This window comes from Macaca mulatta, chromosome 13 (assembly GCF_049350105.2).
Source record: "Macaca mulatta isolate MMU2019108-1 chromosome 13, T2T-MMU8v2.0, whole genome shotgun sequence".
NCBI lineage: Eukaryota > Metazoa > Chordata > Mammalia > Primates > Cercopithecidae > Macaca > Macaca mulatta.
In genome coordinates, this window is record NC_133418.1 from 51,257,145 (window position 1) to 51,274,307 (window position 17,163).

General features: G+C 35.7%; 1 protein-coding gene and 1 pseudogene across 4 annotated transcripts in view; both read right to left on the minus strand.

Annotated features, from left to right (window-relative positions):
• ALMS1 (ALMS1 centrosome and basal body associated protein) overlaps nt 1-17,163 on the minus strand; it is a 218,818-nt gene that overhangs the window by 126,949 nt on the left and 74,706 nt on the right. For all 4 annotated transcript variants that reach the window (XM_077959164.1, XM_077959165.1, XM_077959166.1 and 1 more), the window contains one exon: nt 16,441-16,574. In XM_077959164.1, the coding sequence (XP_077815290.1) occupies nt 16,441-16,574 (134 nt within the window). The remainder of the gene's footprint in view (nt 1-16,440; nt 16,575-17,163) is intronic.
• Nucleotides 5,881-7,563, minus strand: LOC706712 (large ribosomal subunit protein uL3 pseudogene; annotated as a pseudogene).

Here is a 17,163-nt window from a genome sequence, read left to right on the forward strand (position 1 = left end):
TAAAAATAGAATGACTATATGATCCAGCAATTCCACTTCTGGGTCTGTACCCAAAAGAAGTGAAAGCAGGATCTTGAAGTGATAATTATAACAAGCATGTTCACAGCAGCATTATTCACAATAGCCGAATGGCAGAAGCAACTCAAGTGTCTATCAACAGATGAATGGATAAACAAAATGTAGCATACACACACAATGGAATAATATAGTCTTAAAAAAGAAGGAAATTCTGACATATAGTACAACATGGGTGAATTTTAATATACTACTGAATGAAATAAGCCAGTGGCAAAAAGACACATACTGTGTGATTCCGCTACTGTAAGGTACTTAGAGTAGCCAAATTCACAGAGACAGAAAGTAGAATAGTGGTTGCTAGGGGCTAAGGGAAAGGCGAAAATGAGGACTTGTTGTTTAATGGATATAGAGTTTCAGTATTACAAGATTTAAAAAGTATAGAGATTGTTTAAACAACAACATGAATGTACTTAACGCCACTGAACCATATACTTAACAATGGTTAAGATGATAAATTTTATGTATATTTTATCACAATTTAAAAAAAATAAAAATAAAAATTTTAATTGCCTCAAATAGAACCACAGATCTAAACATAAAAACCAAAACTAAGTATCTCAGAAGAAAACACTAAATCTTTGTGACCCTGGGTTATGCACTGATTTCTTAGATATGTCACCAAAAGTGCAAAGAATAAAAGTCTGATAAGTTAGAGTTCATGAGAATTTAAAACTTTTGTGTATCACAGGTCGCCATCAAGAAAATGAAAAAGCCTACAGAATGGGAGAATATATTGGTAAGTCCATAAATCTGCTAATGGCCTAATATCCAGAATATAGAAAGAATGCTTACAATTCAACAAATTTGTAAAGTGATAAATTTATAAATGGGTAAAGAATTTGAATAGGTATTTCATCAGAAAAGATAAATGACCAATAATCACATGAAAAGATGTTCAACACCATTAGTTGTTAGAACTAGGTAAAAAATCACAATAAATACCCTTAACATCAGGCTATAATCAAAAAGACAGAAAATGACAAATGTTGGAAAGGATATGGAGAAACTGAAACCCTCATACACTGCTTGTGGGAATGTAAATAGCGTAGCTACTTCAGAAAAAAGTTTAGAAGTTCCTCAACATGTTAAACATGGAGTTACCATATGTCCCAGTAATTCTACTGTTAGGTATATACCCAAGAGAAATAAAACAGCCACTCTAACACATAAACACTTACTATGTTCATAGCAGCACTATTCACAATGGCCAGAGTGGAAAATCCAAATGTCTACCAACTAATGAGTAAACAAAATATCTACACAATGAAATATAATTTGGCAATAAAAAGGGATGAAGTACTGATTCATGTTACAACATAACATGAATGACTCTTGAAAACATTATGCTACGTAAAAGAAGGCAGTCACAAAAGATCATATATTACAATTCTATTTACATAAAATGTTCAGAATTGGCAAATCCATAGGGAGAGAAAGTGAACTGGTGTTTGCCTAGGGCTAGGGAATTGGGGAAGAGGGGAGAATGACAACAAAGTTCTAAAATTATGTTATTGTAAAATTCTGTAAACAAACTATACACTTTAAGTGGGCAAACCTTATGTATTACAGTAAATTATACTGAGATAAAGTTATGAAATTACTGGTTAGCTAAAATACATCTTTTACTAATTTCCAGAGACTATTTCACAATTAAAATTAATTCTCTCTTCTCAACAGATCTACATGAGTTTTATCAGGTTATATTATTCTTTCATTGTCCAGCTTAATGACACATCAGCCAGGTGCAGTGGCTCAAGCCTGTAATACCAGCACTTTGAGAGACTGAGGTGGAAAGACAGCTTGAGCTCGGGAGGCGGACGTTGCAGTGAGCTATGATATAGCTACTACACTCCAGCCTGGGTGATGGAGCAAGACCCTGTCACAAACAATGTCAAAGACCTCATATAGCAAACCAAAAAAGAAATAAGTAGTTCTTCACCATCACGTAAACCAATACACAGACACACACACACACACACACACACACACACACACACACAGAGTCAACAAGCACTAAAAAGTAAAAATTTACTTTCTACAAATAAAAGAAATATATTACCATGTGACACAAAACTTACTTAAAATCAATAAGCTTTTGGAAACACTTGTTTAAAAAAAATCTGTTAAAGCTGACTTCATTAGGGAAAGTATATTTCTACTAATAGAACCAGTAACTATGCTAAGTATTTAATAATTTGACTATAATAGGTCATGGTGTGGGTCTCTGAGTTTAACCCATTTGGAGTTCATTTTTCATCAAATTAGGGAAGTTTTCAACCATTATTTCTTCAAATGTTATTTCTGCCCCTTTTGCTCTCTCTCTCTCTGTCTCTCTCTCTCTTCCCTCTAAGAATCCCATAATGCATATGTTGGTATGCTTGGGGATGTCCCATAGCCCTGTTCATTTTCTTTATTCTTTTCTTTCTGCTCCTCAAATGAATACATCAACTGACCTTTCTTCAAGTTCACTGATTCTTTGTTCAGACTACTCAAATCAGCTATTGAACCCCTCTAATGAATTTTTGTTACTGTACTTTTCAACTGCAGAATTTTTATTTGTTTCCTTTTTATAATTTCTCTTTGTTGATATTTCTTTTTGGTGAGAAATCCTTTTCTTGGTTCCCTTTAGTTCTTTGCTGATGGTTTTGTTTAGCTCATTGAGTACATTTAAGGTGGGCTTCCTCAGGGATAGTTTCACTAATTTCTCTTTTTTCCTCTGAATGAGTCACACTTCTTTATTTCTTTGCATGCCTTATAATTTGTTGAAAACTGGACATATTGAATATTATAATGTGACAACTCTGGATACTGGAATTCTCCCCCTTCCCTGGAGTTTGCTGTTACTGCTTGTTGTAAGTGTTGTTTACTGACTATTTCATAAAGTTTACATTCTTTGTTGTACATGGAAGTGAAGTCTGTGCTCACTTAGCTTCAGGGTCAACTACTGTTTTGACCGTTTCCTTAAACACCTGCAGCCAAGGAAAGAAAAAAGGTAATAGGAAAGAAAAAAAACCACTCCCAGTCTTTTTTGCTCTGTGTTGCGGCATTTCATGAAAACTTAGCCAGACTGTTTACAACCCTATCTTAACCTTCACATCCTACTTAGCTAGGCAGAGCCAGAAGGTCAGGTAGTGGTGAAAGCTTAGGGTCTTCTCAAGCCTTCTGTGAGGAGTTGTCCAATCCTAGGCATGTACATAGCATTCTCAATTTCTCAGCATATACAAAAGCATTTAAAAGTCCTTATACCACCCTGTATCTCCTTTTCAACTGTTCCTTCCTGGCTTTTTGTCTACCTGTTCATTGTCCTAATTTTTATCCCAACTCAGACTTCTACAGTTGATACTCCGGCTTTTAAATACTTTTGACACGTGATGACGGATAAGCCACCCCAGTCCCCGGAAAGCTCTGAGTTGTGTAAAACAAAAGGAAGCTCTATACCGGTCCTTCAGAGACTTCAGACAGGTTAAAACAATCACAATCTTTTGAGAGCAAGATCTGTACTAACCCTTCCGGTGCTAACAGCCTGCACCATGAGTGTAAGCTGCCGTTTTCAAAGCCATTATTAATCTAGGCACAAGGAATGGTAGGTGAGCAATTTAAGGTGCCATCGTGTTTTTCTGCAGTGCTACAGCTCCTTACTTTTCCTGTTTTTTTAATGTTAACTAAATTCCAGAGTTCTATAAAAATTAATTCTGATAGTTTCTGGAAGCTAACTAGGTGTTTTTGTAAGAACCCTAGAGTTCCCTACTCCACCACATTATATGACTTCTCTCACAAATGTTTTATATGCATAACAAAAGTATTTGCCTTTATTATGCTGATTGCAAATTTCAAATACATATTCTTTATCATATTTGAGGTATTATTTTACTGTAAAGAAATATTCTTCTAAAGAAATATTTTTAATTACAGATTTTTTAATTCCCAAATAGTTTTTGGAGCTTAATGAATTATGACTTCTCCATTAGATCTACTAATGTAAAAACTTATTCATAAATTTCCTAATATTGAACTACCTGCTTTGCCTGTGATACCTATGTAACATCAATTCCCAATTCCCCCTTCCTCCCAGTCCTTGGCAATCACCATTCTACTCTCTGTTTTCTGAATTTGACTATTTTTAGATATTTCACGCAAGTGAAATCATTCAGTATTTGTCCTTCTGTGACTGGATTATTTTAATGTCTTACAGGGTCATCCATGTTGTCACATACACCAGGACCTCCTTAAGGTGGAATAATATTCCATTGTATGTATATACTACATTTTCTTTATCCATTCATCTATCAATGTTTATACATCTTGTTTATGTATCTTGGCTATTGTGATTAATGCTATTGTGAACATGGGATCTCCTCAAGATTCTGATTTCATTTCCTTTGGATATGCACCCAGAAGTGGGATCATATGGTAATTCTATTATTTTTTTTTTAGGAATCTCCATACTATTTTCCACAACGGCTACACTATTTTACATGCCCATCTACAGTGTACAGGGTTCTAATTTCTCCACATCCTCTCCAACACCTGTTATAGTTTGTTTTGTTTTGATATCAGCCATCCTAACAGATATGAAGTGGTAAGTCATTGTGGTTTTGATTTGCATTTTCCTGATGACTGGCTATATTGAGTGTCTCTTCATATACAGCACCTTACACATTTGTATGTTTTAAGAAATGTTCATTTAAGTCTTTTACCCATGTTTTAACCAGGTTATTTGTTTTTTGTTTTGGGGATTTTTTTTTCTTTTTTTTCTTTTGGCTGTTGATTTGCAGGTGTTCCTTATATACTTTGGATATTAACCCCTCATTAGATACATGGTTTACAAATATTTTCTCCTATTCCATAGATTACCAGTTCATTCTCTTAACTGTTTCCTTTGCTGTGCAAAAGCTTTTTAGTTTGATGCAGTCCTGTTTGTCTATTTTTTTAAATTGCTTTTGCTGTAGCTATAAGTTGTTTTATGTAAGACTTTGGTAACCACAAAGAAAATATCTATAGAAGATACACAAAAGAAAAAGAAAAAAAAATGAAGGATCAAAGCAAAATCAACAAATTACAAAGGAAGACAGCAAGAGAGGAGAAAAGGGACGAAAGAACTGTAAGAAAGAAAACAATTAACAAAATGGAACTAGTAAGTCTTTCCCTATCAATAATTTAATATAAATGCAGTAAACTCCCTAATCAAAAGACATATAGTGGCTGAATTAATTTTAAAAATAAGATCCAACTATATGCTATCTACAAGAGACTCACTTTAGATTTAAGGACACACAGGCTAAAAGTGAAGGAACAGGAAAATATACTCCATGCAGATAGCAACCAAAAGAGCACAGTTGTGGCCATACTATCAGACAATATAGACTTTAAATAAAAAACCATCCCAAGAGACAAAGAAGGTCATATGATAAGAGAGTCAATTCATCAGGAAGATAACACAAGTATAAACACATATACACTCAACATCAGAGCACCTAAATATATAAAGCAAACACTGACGGAACTGAAAGGAAAAATAGCAATACAATAGAAGATGTCAGTACTCCATTTTCAATAATGAATAGAACACACATATACTGAATATTCCACCTAACAGTTGCAGAATACACAGTCTTCTCAACTGCACACAGAACATTCTCCAGGAAAGATCACATATTAAGTCATAAAACAAGTCTGAACAAATTTAAGAAGACTGAAATGATACCAAGCTTTTTTTCCCAAGCACAATAGACTAAAATTAGAAATCAGTAACAGAAGGAAAACTGGGAAAATCACAATTATGTGGTAATTAACAACACACTCTTTTTTTTTTTTTTCAGTGGAAAATAACTTTTATTGAGACCCCACCAGCTGCAAAATCTGCTCCTGGCATTAAGCTCCTTCTTCCTTTGCAATTCGGTCTTTCTTGAGTGGTCCCATGAATGCTTTCTTCTCTTCCATGGTCTGGAAGTGGCCATGGCCAAATTTGGAGGTGGTGTCAATGAACTTAAGGTCAATCTTCTCCACAGCCCGCTGCTTCGTCTGTGACAGCAAGGACTTGCGGAGTGTGCGCATCCGCTTCTTCGTTCCCACCACACAGCCTTTCAGCATGACAAAGTCATTGGTCACTTCCCCATAGTGGACAAAGTCACCCAGAGGGTTGATGCTCTTTCAGGCAGGTCATAGTCAGTGGAAGCATTGTTCTTGATCAGCTTGCCGTCTGTGATAAGGCAGCCCTGGCCAATCTTAAAGATCTTCTTGTTGATCTCAGTGTGGTGATGGTAGCCTTTCTGCCCAGCACATGCCACAGAGAAGGCCACACAAGCAGGATGCCATGCCCCAATACAGGCCACCTTGCACAGACCTCGGTGGGTCTTGCGGGGCAGCTTCTTGGTGTGCCTTTGTAGCCTTTGCCTTTGGTCACCCCGATGACGTCGATCATCTCATCCTGCCCAAACACTTGGTTCACAGGTACCTGCTGCTCGAGCCTCTCACGGGCCCAGTCCAGCTTCTCGGCCACAGTGCCTCCATTCACCTGGATCTCCATCAGGTGGGCCTTCTTCTGGCGCAGAGGAAGCAGGTGCATCTGGGTGTGGGCAATGACACAGATGACTTGGCAGTACTTCTTCATGCTGCTGAAGTCCTTCTCCAGCTGCTTCTTGCCATCTTCATCCTGCCACTTCTTGCAGTACTTGGTAAAGGCCTTCTTCTTAGATTTATGCCAGTTCTTATAGAAACACCTCTTGCATTCATCACTGATGTGCTCAGCGAAGACAGTCTTGAAAGTCCGGAGGCCTAGAGGGGTTTCCATGTAGCCCACAATGCCCACAACCACCATGGGTGGCGTCTCCACAATAGTCACAGCCTCCACCACCTCCTTCTTGTTCACCTTGGATCCTGGCCTGTCAACTTCCCGCACGATGTGGGTCATGCCAGCCTTGTATCCCAGGAAGGCTGTGAGGTGGACCGGCTTAGACGGGTCATCCTTAGGGAAGCTCTTGACCTTCCCGCGATGCCTGCTGCTGCACTTCCGAGGCAGGAAGCTGAGGGACCCATGCCTGGGAGCGGATAACTTTTTGTGAGACATCATGCAATCAAATCCCACCAGTAGAGCAACAACACACTCTTAACCAGTGGATCAAAGATGAGATCAAGGAAAATTAAAAAATATCTTAAGACAAAAATACAACAAATGAAAACTTACGGGATGAAGCAAAATCAGGACTAAGAGGGAAGTTTCTAATGATAACTGTCTGTTTTTAAAGGAAGAAAGATCTCAAATAAGCAACTCAACTTTACACCTCAAGGAACTAGAAAAAGAAGAACAAAACTAAGCCCAAAGTTAGCAGAAAGAATGAAAGAATAAAAATTAGAGCAGAAATGAAAAACAGGAAGAAATCAACTAAATTGTTAGTTTTGAAAAGGTAAAAACAATGTTAAACATTTAGCTAGACTAAGAAAAAACTAGAAGACTCAAATAAATAAAATTAGAAATAAAAGTGGAGACATCACACTGATGTGAAAGATTCATAATTTCAGGTATGTCTTCTGAGGTTTTTGTTAATGTCCTCAAATAAATTAGGAAGTTTTTATTAGTGTATTAGAACTCTTTATATAGCACAGGAGTTATCCATTACCTGATAGCTTGAGTCACCCACATAAACATCTAAGTCAGGCATTGTTTTTTTCTTTTTGTTAAGAATATACCAAAAAGTTGATAGAATGTTAAAATAAACATGTGAATTCCTTCTACTTAGATTCAACAACTGTCGAACAATTTCCCCTATCCCTCCACAAAGCTTTATCCTTCCACAAAGACACTGTGATTTGACACTTCAACCCTAAATAATTCACTTATCATATAACCACAATGTCATTATCACACCCAGCAAATACTCCATAATGTTACCTAATATTGAGCTAGGTCAGGTACTTTACTTGGAAGCCAAATGTTTGATCAATAAAGTTTTTCTCTCTCAGTCATGTTTACTCTATTACACATTTCTGTTTAATTACATTATCTAAGAAAATCAGTCATTTCATGAAAATTTTATACCTAACAAGAAAAGAGTTATACTTTATTTTCTCTCATTATTTCAAATTTCCTCAGTGGTATTATCTGGCATACTCCTTTTCATTTAAAACATTGTATGTTTTTCCTTCTCCTCTTCTAGCTAGTCAGAGCTTTCTTTTGATTTGGAATTTTTTCAAGGTCCAAATCTAGACTTTAATGCTCAATTCTATTTTTCTGTTTTCTAGTTAATTGATAGATTTTATTTTATAATTTCCTTCTTACTACTTTCGTAGTTTGGTTTGGTTTATTTTAGAGTATAAGTAAAGTTTATTTCATGGTTTTTTGTCTAAACGTGTTGAGTTATTGGTTCATATACTAAATGACATAAAGAACTGACTTCAAACTTTTCTTCTCTTCTTCTATTACCAAACAGAAAAGAGAAGGAGAAGAGACAGTATTCTGCCAAGAGAGATCAGTAAATCCTTGGGTACAGCGTGAATCTCATTCTCATAGCATGGAACAGGCCAAAATGATCTCAATAGTTTTTGACAACAAGCAATCTAACAGAGTTTCCTTTAGGAGCCTACGAATGCATTTCTGTGGGGTAGAGGGCAGTAAGATAAATCCTCATTGTGGTTTGGAATTGTATCTGAACATAAAATTTGTACCTTGATGTAGAAAACAAAGAGAAAAAGGACAGAAGCAGGTTCCTCCTTATCATTAATTACTTTAAAAGCAAATAAATTATCCAATCAAAAGACAGAGATTGGCAGAATGCTCCAACTATATACTGTCTACCATAGACTCACTTACATGCTACAACATGGATGAACCACATGCGACTAAGTGAAATAAGCCAGTCACCAAAAGACAAATATTGTATTATTCCATTTATAGGAAGTACTCAGAGTAATCAAAATCATACGAAACAAAAAGGAAAATGATGGTTGCCTGCGGCAGATGGGAAGAGAACAAGAAGTTACTATTTAATGGGCAAAAGTTTCAGTTTCACAAGATGAAAAGAGTCTTGGAGATGGATGGTAGTGGTGGTGGTGGTTGCACAACAATATGAATGTACTTAACACCAGTAAACTGTACATTTAAAAATAGTTAAGAGGTAAATTCTGTGTTATGTGTATTTTACCATGATAAAAAAAATTTAAAGAAACATCTGCCTTGATTCATTGAAGCAGTCTGTGCCAGCTGGATATAGAGTCTTATTAACAAGTACAATTTATTTCTCTATGTACTTAGCCTTCCAAAAGAAATTTTACTGTTCTCTAATAAAAGATCTCATAAATCTTGTTAGATTTACACCTTGATGCTTTTTATAAAGTTTTTGCTATGATTAGAAATGGTTGCCTTTTTAAAGTTCCTTTTCTATTTCAATTGTATCTCTTGTTCAATGTTTCTTTTTAATTAATATATAATAAATCATTAATAAGGTGTACAAATCTGAAGTCGGGCAGTTTATTTTTTATATGTGTTGACAGCAATGTAAATACTGCCCATATCCAGATATACAAAACTTCCTATACCTGAGAAGACCTCTTGTGCCTCTTCCCGGTCAATAACACACACCTGACTCCACCAGAGGTAACCATTCTTATCACTTTTTTTTTTTTTTTTTTTTTTTTTTGAGTCGGAGTCTGGCTCTGTCGCCCAGGCTGGAGTGCAGTGGCCGAATCTCAGCTCACTGCAAGTGCCGCCTCCCAGGTTTACGCCCTTCTCCTGCCTCAGCCTCCCGAGTAGCTGGGACTACAGGCGCCTGCCACCTCGCCCGGCTAGTTTTTTTGTATTTTTTTAGTAGAGACGGGGTTTCACCGTGTTAGCCAGGATGGTCTCGATCTCCTGACCTCGTGATCCGCCCGCCTTGGCCTCCCAAAGTGCTGGCATTCTTATCACTTTTTTCACCATTGGTTAGTTTTTGAATTTCATATGAATGGAATTATTCAGTATGGCTCGTTTGTGTCTCGCTTTTCTGCTAACCACAACGTGTGTGACAGCTTTCAAAGTTGTTGAGGCAGTAGTAGTTTGCTCTCTTTTATGGCTACACAGGATTTCACTGTATGAATAAAGCATAATTGATTCATCTATTCTACTCCTGATATACATTTATATAGTTTTCAGTTTGAGGCTACTATAATTATTATTGACCATGTCTTCTACTGAACATAGGTACTGATATTTCTTGAGTATGCACCTAAAAAGAAGTAGTAATGAAGTGTCCCAGGTCAGGTATATGTTTACCATTATGAAATAATTGTAAATTATTTTAAGAGTTTTGTACCAGTTTACCTTCCCATCAGCAATAAATGACTGTTCCAGTTGCTTCATAACTTTACCAATATTTAGTATTGTTCTCTTTTTAATTTTAGCTACTCTTGATATGAAGCAGTATCTCATTATGGTTAATTTGCATTACCTAAGAGGCAGTGATATTGAGAATGTTTTCAAATGCTTATTGGCCACTTGGATATCTTCATTTATGAGACACCGATTGAAGTCTTTGGGTAGGAAGAATGGATTTGCATGAGTTCCTTATATATTCTAGATTTATGTCCCTTATCAAATATATGTATCCGAAATACCCTCTTCCACTGTGTAGCTTGACTTTTCACTCTTCATGGTGCCTTTTGATTACCAGACGTTCTTAATTTTCATGAAGAGCAATTTATCAATCCTTTATTTTATGGATAGTGTATTTTTGTTCTTGAGAAACCTTTGCCTAACCCAACATCATGAAGAGATTTTCAAGCAACTTTATTTTACCTTTCAACGTAAAGTCTATGATCCATCTCAAATTAATTTTGTAGTAAGGTATGATGTAGGGGACAGGGTTATCGTAGAAATTATAACACATATAGTTATCAAGCTAAAGTAAATAATACCTAACTTTTTCCCAGTTAAGAAACTTGGAAAAAGATTAACTCCATTTATACAGCTTCAAACCTGTACGATATTGTTGTCATATATTTTAAGTTTCTGCCACATTTTATCTCAGTCATGAAGGTCCTAGTATTTTTGTTTCATATACTTAAGTATTTAGCTTTATTTATCCACATACTTAACACATCTTTTGCTCTTTAATATTTCCTACATCACAAATTTCCCATATTAGATTATTTCCCTTTAGTCTGAGGTAACCACTTAGAAATTTTTAATGAGAGTTGAATGAACTGTTATTGTCCAAAATCACTTTTATATTACCACATTCTTAAAACAGATTTTCCCTGACACGCAATTCTAGGTAGATATAATTTATTTTCTTTCAGCACACTGAAGGTATTATCCTAATATATCACCTTTCATTGTTGAAACAAATCAAAATGGAAATTTAAAAATATCTGGAATGGTATAATAATAATTATATTACATATAAAACTTGTAGGTTGAAAGAGATTTGGGGCTGGGAAAGAAATTCAATCTGTTGCAGGCATGATGAGCAGAGTGGCTGAGGGAGAAACATACAAGGGAATTTAAACAAGTAACTAAATATATGGAGGATAATGGGAGCCAAGTTTCTCACTATCAGAGAAGTGAGTTACAAATAAAGAAAGAAAAAAAGGCTAGAATAACCCTGTAGTACTGGAATGGAACTGGATGTACTAGTATAAACTCACAGCTTTCATTTTATAATAAAAGTAATAGATAAGGAAACAGGCATACAGAGGAGAGGGGGTTGTGTGTGCAATTATGTACATACACATCATCTGCTGAAAAGGCATAAAGGCAACAGTATCATAGTATCAATAAGCACACCAAGCATACATATCTTAGTTTCTACATGCTATTCTCTGCTAAAAAGAACCAGGGCCCCTTAGAGAAACAGACAGCTCTAGGGTTGGTAGAAAGAAAATACAAGATATTCCTAGAGTATCTTCCTATCTTAGAAAGTGGGTGAATGCTCATGAAATGATGGGATCATGAGAAAAACACACAGGCACCAGCTTAAAATGGTTCTCATGGGCAAGTGTGGGGTAATTTGAGTACAAAAATAAACAATGATAGTGATAGGTTGTGACCCTTTGAGAAGAAAAATCCAAGAGCCCATAATGATATAAATAAATAAATGGAGAAGGGACACTTTTAACTTACCACAGAATTCCAATGAATGAATGCTGAAGTGATGATAGAATTTTTTTCCATCACCAAATTAAAGCTATTTTATTAATAAATTATTCAGGCAAGTATAAACACTAGATCCTAAACTAGAGATATTTACAGTCTCAAAGAATCTCTTCATAATATTTATTAACTGCTTATTAATTAATATGTAAAACACACAAACCAGCAGATACCACCTTAACTAAGTGGTCGAGTTAACATTACAAGTATTGAGACAAATCAACATAATGTGTCTCCTGACAAGCATGAAAAGCCCATCACTTCTGTGGCTTTCCTACATAAAAATCAAATCTGAATCAAATCATGGTAACACAGCAGATAAATTCAATTTGAGTGGAATCTGCAAAGTAATTAGCTTGTACTCTTCAAAAATGTCAGTCATGAAAGAAAGAAAAAACAGAAGAAACACCCTACACTAAAAAAAATCATTTAAAACATGACAAACACTGGAATAATTTATAAAAGGTTTTTCATCAACATTAATATCTACAGGGACATTCAAAAGCTGTATGTAACAAGGGACAACTCTTCATTGTGTGGAACTGTCTTGTACATTACAGAAATAGTAACATACTTGACACCTATCTACTGCATTCCAGAAACAATCCCCAATTACAGTGATGACCCAAGAAAAAATCACATAAATTTCCAAAATATCTCTTTGGGAGCCATTTACTATCCCTGTCAAGAACCACTGCCTTCCACAATCTAGTCTTCTCCCTTTCACTCTCGCTCTCAAATACACTGGCCTCCTCCCTTTCCTTTAGCACCCCTCCCTTTCCTTTAACACTCCCTTTCCTTTCACACTCTACCTCAGCAACTGTGTGCATGCTATTTCTGTCTGGAATGCTCTTGTCACTCATAACTGCCTTAGTTTCTCACCTTACTCAGATATTTAACTCAATACCTCTTTCTCAGGTTCTGCATTGACCATTCTGCTTTGTCTCCCTGGTTCTTATCCTATCATCTGACATTTATTTTACCTGTTTGGTTGTTATTCATATACTCTCACTTAATGTAAGCTCATGATGTGTTTGTCTATTTTGTTCAGTGGTGTGTCCTCAGCCTATAGATGAGTGATGACACATATTAGGCATTCAATATGTATTTTTGGAATTAATAAATAAATGTTCAACAGTAGGGTAGTGAATAAATTGTTATGTTCATACAACGTGATATTATATACCTATGTAAAATTATGCTTTTAGAGAAGTTTTAAAGGGAAATCCTAATATATTTAAGTTAAAAAAATAAAAGGTCCAAAACTGTACACAGTGTGGCCAATACGGGTTCCCTAAGAACAAGGCATATCTAGTCAAACACTATTTCGCAACTACTCAGTTAATAGACTGAAGAAAGTCAATCATAAGATGGTGAAACATGAGATGGATGAATGACAGTATCATGAAGTACTCACCATAAGTGTGAGAGTAATCTTTATTCAAAAGTTTTAGACTTTTTTTTTTTTTTTTTTGAATCAGAGAGTCTCCCTCTGTCGCCTAGGCTGGAGTGCACTGGCACGATCTTGGCTCACTGCAATCTCCGCCTCTCAGGTTCAGGTAATTCTCCTGCCTCAGCTTCCTGAGTAGCTACTATTACAGGCATGCACCATGACACCCAGGTAATTTTTGTATTTTTAGTAGAGACGGGGTTTCAAACGTTGGCCAGACTGGTCTCAAACTCCTGACCTCAAATAATCCACCCACCTCGGCTTCCCAAAGTGCTAGGATTATAGGCATGAGCCACCACGCCCAGCCGAAAGTTTTAGACTTTTTATCCATAACCCTTAGTGAACATTTTTATCACTAATTTGGATTAAAATACTTATCAAATATACAAATGGCACAAAGCTGAAAGGGATATTTTAATAAAATAAATGACCAAATTTAGATTAAAAATCATTCCAACAGGCTTGAACACTGATATAAAAGCAATAAAAAGAAATACAGGAGAGTTAAAAAGTATTATATAGGGCCAGGCGTAATGGCTCACGCCTCTAATCCTAGCACTTTGGGAGGCCGAGGTGGGCGCATCACTTGAGGTCAGGAGTTCAAGATCAGCCTGGCCAACATAGTGAAACCCCATCTCTACTAAAAACACAAAAATCATCTGGGCGCGGTGTCACACGCCACTCACGTAGCTGTAATCTCAGCTACCCAGGAGCCTGAGGCAGGAGAATCACTTGAAGCTGGGATGTGGAGTTTGCAGTGAGCCAAGATCATGCCACTGCACTCCAGCCTGGGCAATAAAATGAGACTCTGTCTCAAAAAAAAGAGAATTAAAAAAAAAAAAAGTATTACATACATACAAGAAATGAGAATAGAAATCTTGGCAGCAGTTCATGGTTTTTGGTTTGGTTTTGTTTTGCTTTTTTCCTACAGCTTTAAGGTTTGAAAGCAGTATATGGTTGTTTTTTTTTAATGCCCAATTATGCTGTGACCATTAAAGATCTCACAGTACACTGACAGAGAATCACTAAATATATTTCATGCTGGTCAGATCAGAAGTGAAATTGTGTTTCATCTAATTCAGGACACCTTATTTTAAGAAAAACACAGACAAACTAGAGTCTACCCAAAGGAAGGCAACTTGCTTGCTGAGGGATCTGGAAATATGAACACAAGAAAACAATTTTTAAAAATAGGGAAACACAAATCACTGAGAAAACTGTACTTTTAAACAAATGATGCTAGGGTAGTGCTCACTTTGGCAGAATATATACAAATGGTGCTAAGAGAACCAACTGTTCATTTTACTATTCTTATTATTTTGTCAATTTTGTTTTTCACAAGCATATATGTAAAACCTAAAATCCAATCTAATTTGTACTTTTCAAACACTTTTCCAAAACTGAGATAATCCAAATAAACTGTATCACTGGAGAATAGTTTTCTAACTAAACTTTGTATGAATCAGGCCATGAAATCCTTGTATGATAACTATATCAATTCTTACAGGATTAATAATAGTAATAACAGCTACCAGTTATTGAGTACTAACTAGATATCACATATTCTACTAAGCATTTTATAGGCATTATCTCACATAATCCACACCAAAACCCTCTAAGATAGGCATTATTATATCCTATTATTAAGCAAAATAGCAGACAAAATGTCTTAACCACAGAATGAATAAATTATTATGTAATCACACACTGAAATACTGTACAGTAATAAGGAATAAATGAAAACTATGTACATCTACATAGAAGCAGCTCAAAACCCTAAGACTGTGTGAAACACCCAGTTCTCAAAAGAATATGTATCTTATTGATTCCATCTATAGAGTTCAAAACCATACTGAAGAGCAGGAAAATCATTATATATCAAAATAAGAAATAAAAAAGATATGACTGGGAAAGGAGAAACAAAGAACTTCAACAGTATTTAGTAATGTTCTATTTCTCAACCTGGATAGTCAATATACGGGAATTATTATTTACTTGCTGCTATTCTTTACATAAATGATTCATATATACTCTTTCCTACATATGAAATAGTTAATAGAAGGAAAATATGTACTATTAAAATGAAAGTCATTTATATATAAGCTATTATAGCTGTGTACTCAAGCATTTAAAATAAACATTTGAAAATAGCTGGACTTCATCTAGATTTCAAGATACCACTTTCAAGAGAAAATAACGGTGACATTCAGTCTTCTCTGTTCTAAAAAATATTGATAAAACAAGCAAATCAGTTCTTACTTTTCTAAGAAGATAAATTTTTCAAAATATGAACTTGGAATGAATAAAAACTTCACATATCTAGACTGTAAGTATCTAATACTTACATCTTAACTTTTGAAAAATTAAGATGCCCGCCTAGGCACAGTGGCTTATGCCTGTAATCCCAACATTTTGGGAGGCCAAGGCAAGAGGATCACTTGAGTCCAAGCGTTCAAGACCAGCCTGGGCAATGTAGAGAGACCCTGTCTCTGCCAAAAATTTAAAAATTAGCCAAGCAGGGTGGTACACACACGTGGTCCCAGTTACTTGAGAGGCTGAGGTGGGAGGATTCCTTGAGCCTAAGAGTTCAAGGCTGCAGTGAACTGGGATTGCACTGCTGCACTTCAGCCTGGCCAACAGAGCAAGACTGTCTCAAAAACAAAACCAAAAAAGGCTCCTTACACTTTAGCCAAATATTATCAGCAATTCAACTGATGCCCAAGTAAGAGATCCAAATTCCATCACCCATTCTTTCATATTTACTTTTTTCATTTCCAGATTTCTTTTATACCTTGGACAAGTCAGTTGTTCTCCCATGACCAAACAACTCTGCCTTGATCTCTTCTACTTTCCTCCTGTCATCTTCATTTAATTCTGAAATGGAGTATCCACAATCATGTGCTAAATTGAACTTCAGATTCCAGGCTGGAGAGAAAGCATACACTTGAGATAATACAATGCAAAAGTGATAATTTGGCAACAATTGCAAGAACACAGAAGATCATCAATATATGCAATGTAATACCCACCGCAATACTTAGTATGTCTTCTTAACTATGACAACCTATCAGAAATTCTTGACAGAGATCATTTCACCGCAAAGTGTGATTTTCTTAAGCTATGCTCTATAGATAATTCTACAAAAAAGCCACTTTAAATCTGGTATTCAATCATGTTTATCTTAATCCTCCTTCTAATCAAGAGTCCCTTTGCCTCTCCCTTTAGTTCCTGCTACAATTACAATTTATAAAAGTAATAAATACAACTCGGAGGGTTTTTTTTAAGAATAAAAAGGTGCAAGGAACAGTGTAGGAAGTTAACCTCAAGGGACGATTTCTAGGTAGGCCTAAATTGCTTTTAAATTGCCTCCCAAAATATATTCCCCATATTGTCTTACAGATTTTTGTTTTTAATGGAATTCTATTAGAAAGTAATGAGATTTGTAAATATTCTCTTTTAAACCTCTAATCCAAGTTTTAGTATAAACTACATTGATTTTTTTTCAAATGTCTGA